Below are 11467 nucleotides of genomic sequence, written 5' to 3' on the forward strand. Positions count from 1 at the left end.
TTTGAAAACTGGATAATTTTCCAAAATGGAACCAAAAAAAATGAGAACGAGAGAAAAGCAGGTAGTTTTCAGTCTTCAAAATGAACAAAAAATATACTACGGAGCTAAATTGGAGCCATAAAGTTTGTTTAAAAAATGTAAACGGGAAAAAAATGTTTTGAAGCCATAAAAAAATTTAAATGTTATTCTCAGATTCAAGGTTTTTTTCAAAGTCTCAAAATAATTTTTTTGTTTTCAAACTTAAGTTTCAAAATTAATTTTTAAAAACCTTTTATCAGTTTAAAAATTAACACTTAAAACTTCCCAGTTCCAAAATAATTTGGTCTCAAATGTTTTTTTCTAATTTTAAAAGAAAATCAAACAAACTTTAGTATCATTTTGCACCATTTATGTTATTTAGTAGCTTCAATACAGAAGTTATAGTATGGAAACACCAAAATTGTGAAAAAAATAATTATTTTTAAAAATGACATATGTTTTTTGTGTGTTTTTTTTTGTAAAAATCGTCAAGAGGAGGAGCTAAACGTTGGAGTTTTCTGACGATTAGCTTCAGATTTTCCAAAGCTTTTTGAAGAGGTTCTTCTGACCTCTTGTGGAAAACCTGAGAAAATTTTCAAAATTTTTCATTAGGAAACAAACAAAAAGATTTTATTCACTGGTAATTTCTTGCCAGTAAGGAGGATAATTATAATTAGATTTATCTTTTAAAAAATGATCATAATTTCTTCTGGCTTGCTGCTTTCTCTCACTTCAGTCCAAAACCCGACCATGTTCAGAAGAATAGTTTCCCCTATTGAACAACTTGACCTGTGAGTCACTGAAGCATAAAAAGCTTTTGGATGAAAGGATGAATCAGCTTTCAAACTGAGCCACGTTCGTGGATTCATGCCCACACACTTTCACATCCCTGAGTGTGTGGGCTCATGGACAAGCCCACACAGGCGCGTCGCTCGGTGCGGGCAGAAAAACTGAAATCCAAACAGGCAGAGGGAGGCCCAAAACTATTCATACCACTGCCAGGTTTTATTCAGTTTCACTTCAGTTTCTTTATGTAGCACAGATTTCAGTTTTAGAGTTAAACTTTTTTTTATTATTAACTTTTACCTGGTTTCTGAGCCAAAGATTAGGGTTATGGTAAAGAGAGCCGGGTAGAAACATTGTACTAAAGTAAGAGTAATTCTACTTCAACATATTCTTATTGAAGTAAAAAAGCAGCCATCCAAGAAGAGTAAAAAAGTATTTTTACTAAGCTGTACTTTTTTACCATCGAGTTCTGCTACTCTTACTTGAATTACATTTTTGGATAGTCACTACATGAGGAACATATATTAACCAAAAGTACATACAATTTTATATTTAAAGAAACTTTTTTTAATGTTTCTTTTGCTTGATTTTGTAATTATATGAATTATTTAAATTTTGGTCTTTACAATGCCAACATTTCCACATAACTTCATATGTTATGTGGAAACAACTCAGTCATTACTCAGTACATCAGCAGACTTTTTACCAAATACTTTTTTACTCTTAATTTAACTTCTACTTTTTAATTTTGAGTGAAAATATGTTGAAGTGCTTCTCTAACCTGAGAATAATTTGTGGATACACCTCGGCATGCAGGTTGCATAGAAAACAAATTGAATTAGTAACATAATCTCATTTGAGTTGATTCACATTCGTCACTCTGTAGTTTGTCATTTTTTTTATTTAAGCGTTTTGTTTCCAGCAGGACATGATCCATCAAACACGACGTCTCATGGCTCCAACAGCAAAAAGAGAAAAACAACCTGATTGTTTTCACAAAGTAAAAAAAGTGTCACAGACTTTCTTTATCCACATCGCCCAAACTGACAATTCTCCATTCACTGCAAAAACAGAATCTTACCAAGCATGTTTGGTGTTGTTTCAAGTACAAATGTCTTAGTAGATTTAAATTAAGACAAAACAAACTTACAAGTAACTTTTAGTTTTGTCTCAAATATATATATTTCAAGTACATTTGCATTAAAAACTAGAACAAAAATGCTTAAGTTTTTGCAGTGTTTTTGCTGATCTTTCAGCCACTTTTACATTTAGTCTCAAAAGTGCAGAAATTACCCAATTTTAAGTCTGATCAGGGGTGTCCAAAGTGCGGTTCGGGGGCCATTTGTGGCCCTCAAACTGATTTTGTGCGGTCCCCACAATTGCAGTTCAAAAATGATACAAATTTGTCCTGTCCAGCACCGACGCTTGAAGCAGATGAACACTTTTTAGTTGTAATACGGTTAAATTTATAATCAACATCATTTTCTTACAATGGAAAGTGTTGAATACAACACAAAGTACTTATAGTTTCATAAACAAGTTTTTATAAGTCGAACCACATCTGCAGAAACTTCTACTGAAAAGCCGACTTTGCTCCAGCTTTCATCAAATGTATTAAACTTGGTGAACATGGTGAACATTTTCAAAGAAAGTGACTGTTAGAACAAATCCTGTTCTTATTCCGAGAATAAATTAATTCAATCCAGCCAAAAAGAATCTGGAAATTCCTCTCAATGCAACAAATGTGCAAAATCCTTTAAAAACAATTTGGATATACAATGAATAACATCCCTTTTCTACACAAAGAGGACTACTTTATTTTCTTCATTTTAGGGTTTTAATTTTCTCTTGGTAGCCAGTTCCTTTGGACACATGACAAAGTTTGGACACCCCTGGGTAGAACTTGCAGAATAATTTGTTAGGGCCATTGTAGACAGAAATAAAATAAGTAATTTTCCACCAAAAAACTCAGAGATTAATCCCTGAAATTTTCTGGAAAAAACTGAATATTAAAAGTAAAAATGTTTGAGGGAAAAAAAATAAAAATCTGAAAATTTGAGATTAGTCTCAAATTTCTGAAAAAAACTAACAAAAAGACCTTAGAAATTTCTGAGCTCCAAAAGTTTAAAATCTACCTGGAAAATACGCACATTTTGAAATTATTCTAATTTCAATTTTTTTTCCCGAGTTTCAAAAGTCAAATTTTTGACCTTTAGAAATTTCTAGACTTTGAATTTCTAAAAGTGAAAATTAATTTCACTTTTGAAAATATTCTGAATTTCAAGTCTTCACCCTTTCCAAGTTTTTTTCTAGAAAACTTGAGATAAATCTCAACGTTTCTGAGTTTTTTCTCACAAATGTTCAACTTTTGGAGCTCAGAAAAAAAATTTTTCAGAAAACTTATGAGATTTTTGGTGAAATTTAGATTTTTTCTCCTATCTACATCGGTCCAATGCGCCGTCATGGATTTGTGCTACAGGTTTGTGCTCTTCGTTGTGTTCTCCTTGGCCTGCCGCAGTCCGTACAGCCACTTGATCACTCTGGCGTTCCTCTCAATGACAGAAACGCCGTAAGGAACCCGATCCGCCGGGTTCGGGGCCTCTTCCTCCTCCTCTTCTACGCCGCCTCTCTGTGAGGCGCCGCACTCGGACCCGGGAGCGCTGACGCTCCGGAAGCGGGCGAGCGACACGATGTCGGAGCTGGAGGCCGGCAGGTCCTGCAGGTCGACCGGCTCCAGGCCGCACAGGTTGAAGAAGCGCTCCAGCTCCGTGCCGGCCCGGGAGAACCGGTCGCTCATGTCCGACTTGGACCGGGTCAGAGAGGGTCGCTTTCTGGAGCTGGAGGAGGACAGCCTGGTGATGGCGGGGGACGCCGGCGCCAAGGGTTCGGGTTTGGGAGCAACCGTTGCCATCGTTTTCTGGACTAAGAGCCCCTGGCGGGACGTGGTCGGATGCAGAGGAAACTGGGGATGAACCGGAACCGGCTGGAGCGGCTGCCGCACGTACTGCGGCGGTCTGGAGCCTGGCCGCACCTGGCCCGCCTGGGGCATTACGTCCACTCTGCGTACTGTCCCAGCAGCGGGCGCCCCGGGACAAACCGGCCCGTCTGCCGTGGCAGGGGTGGTCGCTTTTAGCCTCACCGTAGCGGCTCTGGGCCAGTCAGGGCGCGGAGGTGGCCGCGGCTTTGCCTTCACCTGCGGTGCTGGAGGTTTGGCGGCGCACTGGGGTCCATTGGGTAGGTCGCTAATGAGGCTGCTCAGGCGCTCTAGGTCCAGCTGGACCCCCTCCGGTTTGGGGCTGGGTTGGGCCGGGGTCCTCCTGGTGGGCCGCAGTGGAGTGCTGGGGTTCAGCAGCGGCTTCTTCAGCTCCGGCGCCCGGACCGGCTGCTGCTTGGACAGAGCCACCTGACTCTTCACATATTTGGCCTTGTCCGCCTCCAGTCTCTCCACGGCGCTCTGCCTCGGGGTGCTGGCGCCCGACTGGACGCGTCTGTAGAAGTCTGGACCCAGCGGACCCTTCGGCCGCAGGCGTGGAGGAGAAACTCCTACAGCAGCTTTCAGCGGCTGCCTTGACGGATGTTGGAGCGCCTCCATTGGCATGACTGAAGCTTCCTGTTTTCACTTTGTGGCTTCCTGTAGAGCGCTAGGTGATCATCGTCCTGCCATGACCAAGAGATGTGACCTCAGCTGACCTTTAGCAGCCTGACATTTGGACTTCCTGTGGACAGCAGAGGAGTCAGTCACTTCTCAGTAAATAACGTCAATAAAACTTTTACAACACTTTTCTGGAAACTTTGGACGAATACATACTCCACCAAAACGCCACACCCATTAAAGCAAAAAATATTCACACTACATTTTGTTTTAAAGGGTCACTATGTGACCATTTACAGTACAATCAAGTAACCATGTTAACTTTATTTGTTATGAAAATGCTGTCCATACCCAGTATGTCATAAAATAAATTTTACTTCCTGATAAAGGTCTTGAAATTGTGTCTCTGTTTCTATAAAACCTCCGCCTTCAGGAAGTCATCAAAATGTTGCTCCTCTATTAACCTTTTAACGTTTTGCTAGAGTTTCACTGAGAAATACCGTATTTTCTGGACTATAGAGCGCACCACACTATAAGCCACACCTACAAATTTTAGACAAAAAATGGAAACGTACAACTATAAGCGGCTGGTATCTCCGCCGCTCTCGATTTTCCATAAGGACCCAGCTGAGGGCTTAATAAATCTGCTGGATTTATTAAAGACGCAGCCCTCGGTCTACAACGCCGAACCATGGTTTCGTTCACGCCGAGTTTACGTGCAGCGGCTCCATTTCCCTCCTGTACTGCCAGATCGACAGCCTTCAACTTAAAAGTTGCATCAGATGAGTTTGAAGAAATTTCTCTGTCCTGGCTGCTGCTAGCATGTGCTTGTTCTGAATGAAAATTAGCACTTTCTTCTTTGATTTCCAATTTTGGTGGAAAACACTAAAATCCACAGAAAAACCGCACCGGTATGGCTCAAAGCGTAGGAAAAACGTAGCGGCTTATCGTCTGAAAAATACGGTAGATTGTATAATTAACTCAGCTGATACACAGCTCCACTAAATGTTTGCTAATTGCTGCTGGCTAGTCTGAAGGAGCAGTTTCCAAACTCAGAGGAGCAGCTGTGTCTCTAAGGCAGAAAAAACTAATCATTTTGCATAGCTAAATGGTGGTAATTTTATGTTAGTGTAATGCTCATTTCTGATTGGTTTTTTTTTGCTGAAAGTTTCGTTTTCTTTGCACGGTCGTTGATGCTATTAATTAAACCCAACCGCAGTGATTCTTCTGTGTGAAGGATTTAAGACTCGCACGCGCAGAAGAAAGTTAACGTCACAGCAGTTGGTTGTCTGGCTGCAATATATTGCAATCATTCAAACTATGAACTAGATTTCTTAAGACTTTCTTTCAGCTACTTGTAGGGCTGAAGCAATTAATCTGATTAATCGATGATTGAAATAATTGTCAACTCATTTAATCGATTAATCATTAGCCGGAGTATATACTGTATACGGACTCAAAAATAGGCCATTTGCTGAAAGAACAATAAGTCACAACTGCAAAAATTCTGCAGAATTTGCCAATTTTTAATCCATGGATTACTTACAACTGAAGACAGATTTTATTTTTCCATCAGCGTCGAGCAACTTCCTTGTTCCTGCTGCATAAATAGCATTCCTAAAGCATAATGCGGCCACATAAAATACACTGCAATGTGACTGTAACTAGACTGGAGTGATTAATCATGATGGATTGATATTAAAACAATAAATTAATTTAACAAATTGCTAACATTGTTTATTGGCACATTTTAATGTATTTCTAATATTTTACTTTAAAAAAAGTTTGAGGTAAAATGCAGAATGTGAAAAAATATTCATTTGATTAATCATCAGAATAATTGATTACTAAAATAATCGTTAGTTTGTCATCTCCTCAGGTTCTATATGCTTTAATGTTCCTGCTGCATAAAAGAGCCTTCCTAAACAAGATGCAACAAACTATTTTAGTAATTAATCACATAAACTGGCACATTCAAGATATTTCTTTTAACCCTTTTTTATGCAATGTTCGAAATACATTAAAATGTACGAAATGAAAATATTTGAATTCATCTTTTAAAAACAAAAATGCAATAACATTACATTCTTTTAGTCGCAATGGATGCACATTTTTCTTTTATCCAAAATAGAAAATGTATATTTTTAGTACAGTTTTGGGCTAAATTACCTCTCTGAGTATGTTGCTCTTTTTCAGTCTGTGTACTCTGGCTAACGATTAATTGATCACTTGATTAGTTAACAATTATTTCAATAAATCTTTTAATCACTATTTAACTTGTCACCATGATAAATCAGCCCAGTAATTATTGTGATAAACACTGATGTTGCTGTTTTGATACCACTTTCAAGTAATATATTGATAATGGCATAATAATCCAAGTTTTTACTCTCAAAGACAAAGAAACTTACATTTTGTAAAAAAAAACACTTCAGACGTAGCCTGGCCATTGCCTTACTGCGCTATTCTGGTCGATTCAAATTCAATTCAGAAAAACTTTATTGATCTCAAAGGGCCATTAAATCAAGTACTATTGAACTGAATTGAATTGATTCTTTAACAGCTTGGCCTTCTCGTTTGAATAACAAGGTTCTGGGTTCTGTGTGGTATGTACACCTATGTGTCGTACTGTACATACATGTAGGCTACATGTTCTTAGCTTGCAGATAAAAGCTACATTAGCTAAGCTAATTTTATTAGTTCGGCAGTAAGTGTTATAAGTGAGTAAATATCACTCACTTATCTTAGAAGTGAGTACTCAAAAATTGTGATCAAGTAATATAAGTAAATGTTATGTTGTTTATAAGTTAGGCACCAGGCAAAAGCTAGTAAGCTTGACTTTATCGTCATGGCAACGCCATAGCAACTGCCTGCCAAGTCAGTGTCAGTTAAGAGTTCCCAGAAGTGTGACGTCACATGAGAACTAAGTATTCGCTTCTTTCTTATGTAATACTCCATCTGCAATTATATCGTTGTTTATTATAATAAATAAAGTTTATTAAAAAAAAAAAATGTAATACTCCATCTACAATTATATTGTTGTTTATTATAATAAATAAAGTTTATTAAAAAAAATTTAATACTCCATCTGCCGATTGTGCCGAGGTATGTGGAGCCATCCCTTCAGGTGTTTCTGTGCTTTTTAAAAGGTGTGAATCTCACAACCTTTTCTGTCCATCCCCAGAAAATAAAACTGTAGGCAAAATATGTTCATCTGTTCATCCTGTAAATAACAAACTCATACGAGCCTCATTTCAAAAGGAGCTCTTAACATCTCCAGCTGCTGTTAAACATTGGGACGGATTTGTAGAAGGGATTTCATGAAAAAGGGTCTGGATTGTTTTTATCATATCATGTTGTATTATTATTGGCTAAACATCATATTTATTGTCACAAATTCACTGAAAGGAAACCACGCTTTGCTGCTTTCTTTCCCCAATGACATTAAGTATATCAGATCTATCAAAGACTAACAAAAAAATGGCTATTAAAACGTATAAAACCTAAACCAGGTTTTATTCGCTTTAGCCTGTGTACCAGGACGTCTCACAAGTCATTGGAGTTCTCCCAGTGTGACCAGCAGACTGAAGCCCTGCCTGTGGCCAGTGTTCCCAGTATAATAAATAAATGTGTTTTATTCTTTCAATATTTTTGTATTTTTCAATATCTCAATCTGAAATATTACTGTATTAATATAGCTTATGTAATGAAGTAAAAATAATTTACTCTGTTAGAATTATTTTCACTCTTTGCTGTCAATAGCAGAGTTGACATACTGTAATAATTTTTTTTTTCTCCAGAAAAAAGATAAATATGTAGTTTAATGTTTGACAATGGCTGATTTATCAAAGTCATTGTCACTTAACAATGACTTTGATAAATCAAGTCATTTATCAATAATATATATAAAAAACAAGAAAATTTTTTTTTCTTGTCTTGAAATGTTAAATGTACATTAAATTATGGAATCATGTAAATATGTTATTTAATAAAACACTGTAAAAGTGTGTGTCTGTTCATCAATGTCAATATAAAAATGATCAGAATAATTTCTATCAAATAAAAACATTGTGCTCTTTATTCAGAAATCCCACAAAACAATTAAATAATCACATCAAAAGTTAGAAACTCTGACTTTAGTCATTTATTTGATTCCCAAATATATTAGTGTGTGTGAGAAAATCGGTCAATGACGGGTATTAACTTAAAATACTTTGTAGAACGGCATTTTCTGAAGTTCGGTCCATTTACTTGTATTAGCTTACTGGCACAAAGGCCACATTCAATATGGCAGACGCTATCGCAGCAACAGGCCGACCCGCTCAATGGACCTTACCAGAGGGGCCGCTTTTCATTGGTTGATGCCCATTCTACGTGGTCACGTGCGTGGCCGTCTCACAAACACACTTAGCTTCCCGTTAGCTAAGTACAGCATAATGGCAGAACTGATACAACGTCTACACCTTGAAGCCTGTCTGCTACACAGTCTTACGTTAGCTAAACAGATCAATATGCAATGTGTCTGTATCTGACATACACTAAAGATTTTATTTTAGCAGAAAAGGCTTTGGACTAAACTGTTACTCGTGTTAGCCACGTTAGCACCAAGTACAGCTAGTCAATCAACCATCGCTGTGTTCAGGGAAGCGCTGATTAATAATCGAAAAAGGCGTCTGCGTATGTCTATGGCTAAAACTACCGGCTGACTACAATTATAAAAACAGCGCAGAAAATCTACGTCATCGTGCACAACGGCCCCTGCTGGTCGCTGATTGGCCCGGAGGGAATCCAAGCGAAGGGGAGAAAACCCGGTCCGTGCTGGAAGTGTTAATTATTTTTCGAGCGGAATTGCACAGGAAGGCAATGGCGAGGCTAAAGAGAAGCTTACATAAGTTGAGATTATTTACAACTCCAAGTAGGGGTCCCCCAGTCCCAAGTTCAATAGCTGGTTGCTGGCTAAAGTCTGACTTGAACAGCCATCCATCTTATCGCAGACAAAGACACAATAAAACTGACACTTCATCTGCAGCCTGGCTGTGAAAAGAGATGCGTTTGAGGGAGCATCAGGACAGCTGTCAGCCAGCTATTGTCTGGAGTCGGATCACACGACCCAACAGCTGCTGCTGAGGGAACAATGACTCCGCATCCCTTTTTTAAAATAGGTTATCCCCCCAAAACACAGCCTCTAAAGTGAAGGAGGTCAAGAAAAGTCTGTATTTAATGAAGATCAAGTGTGTGCTTAAACTATCCAGTCTGCGTCTGCCAGTTAAATTCTCGGCATGTTTGCCATTCCAGGCTGAGCTGGTCCAAGATCCTGCTGGGAGAAACCTCCGGTCCTCACCTGTCTCAAGGAAATTAACCACAGCAGCAGAAAAATATAATTAAAGCAGCAGGCTGGTGGGTTACAAAGCAGGAAGGAATGTTAGAGGGGGTGGGGAGGGTCAGAGGAACAAAAATAGAGCCACTAATGTTTCTAATTCAAGTTCTAACATGCTGCTGAGCTGAGGGGGAAATAAGAGGCAAACATGAGGAGAGACAGGAAGCAAAAACAAAGAGGGGGGGGCAAAAAAAGCAGTAAAAACGGCCCTCAGGTAGATCTGCCTCAGGGCCTGTAAACGCTGGAGTCCAGTCCTGACAAGATTAAGTCGGTTTTAATTAGGAAGCAGGTAACTTCGCGGTTTTCTCTCGCTTTTTCTCCCTTAAAAACCCACCTGAGCGGTGAAGAGCGGAGCCGCGGGTTCCGGGGGTCTCTGCTGAACACAAGCCGACTCGGGACGCTGATCCTCCCGCATGAATGTGTCCGAAACAAGCGTTTACCAGCGCAACAACACAAACCTGTTTGACAACTCATGTGCTGGCCGACGCCCCGCCCACCCGGCTGATTGGACCAATCAGGCGTCTTCAAGGAAATGACCCGAAGGAGGCTCAGGTCACGTGACTCCCTTACTGTTTTTGATTTCTGATCGAGAAGATAAGCCTGTAATTTACTGGAAAAAGGCTTGGTTCTTCACATAAGGAGCGGAAATAATAATAAAAAAAAGAGTACCAACAGCTTTCAGCTGATGAGATTATTAAATAAAATCTACATGATTTTAATGCGATGAGTTGATTTTGGTGCTTTAGTTAAATGAGAGCAAATCTTTACTCAAACTGGACTCTGAACTGTACAGCAGGTATTATTGCTGCTGATAAGAGTTAGCAGGAAACTGTGTGAACTTTATCTGAAAGTTATCCAGTTGATGAGATGACGTGACATTTTTTCACGTCACAATCTGAAAAATTTAAGGAGCTAAATTGGGTCCAAAAAAAAAAGAAAAATAACCCCATGAATCTGGAAAGAATTCCCGCCCCCCCCCCCCCAAGGTTCAAAACTTATTTCTTATGATGAGTAAGATGGAAAAAAGTTTGTAGCTGACAGAAACATAATTTTAAAACAGTAATTTTGCAACTAAAAATAATCTTGGAACAGTAGTTTTGAAACTGAACATTTTAAAACTGAAAAATTTTGAAACTGAAATAATGTTGAAACTTCACTTTCAAAATTAAAGACTTGAAATTGAAAGAAAATAATTTTGAAACTGAAAATAAAAAATAAGTTTTGATTTACTTCTCAGTTTCAGATCTTTTTTCCAGATTCAGATTTTTTTTAACAATTCATGGCCCTAATGTAGCTCCATATAGAATCACTTGACTTCTATTTGAAGTGCTTACATCTTAGTGACATTTAGTATAGATAAACCTTAGAGCAGTTTTTATAGCATTTTCAACAAATAACATCCCATAGAGAAAAACTATCCACTCATGTTGCAAAGATTTAGCATCTTTCTGTTTTAAAAAATAAAATAAAATTATGGTTCTTTAAACATGAGAACACATTTCTTTAGTAGATATTCATCAAAACTATAAGCGGTCTTTTTCAAATTATAATGAAACATGTGCCGCCCTAAACAACTTTTATTTATCCATGTAAAATTTTCCCTCCACCTCACAGTTATGCACTACTCTGGGATTAATGTAACGTGACAAAACATAAAAAAGAAATCAGACTCATGACAGTGTGAACAGGAATTT

General features: G+C 38.3%; 1 protein-coding gene across 1 annotated transcript; it reads right to left on the bottom strand.

Moving 5' to 3' along the window:
• Nucleotides 1-3159: 3159 nt before the first annotated feature.
• On the bottom strand, nucleotides 3160-10262 carry fam110a (family with sequence similarity 110 member A). Its single transcript, XM_028011758.1, has 2 exons — nucleotides 10108-10262; nucleotides 3160-4520 (listed from the first exon to the last, which is right to left on the bottom strand). The coding sequence occupies exon 2, from the start codon at nucleotides 4400-4402 to the stop codon at nucleotides 3278-3280; it is 1125 nt and encodes a 374-aa protein (XP_027867559.1). The 5' UTR covers nucleotides 4403-4520; nucleotides 10108-10262; the 3' UTR covers nucleotides 3160-3277.
• Between the last annotated feature and the right edge of the window lie 1205 nt (nucleotides 10263-11467).

This window comes from Xiphophorus couchianus, chromosome 24, assembly GCF_001444195.1.
Source record: "Xiphophorus couchianus chromosome 24, X_couchianus-1.0, whole genome shotgun sequence".
Lineage (NCBI taxonomy): Eukaryota > Metazoa > Chordata > Actinopteri > Cyprinodontiformes > Poeciliidae > Xiphophorus > Xiphophorus couchianus.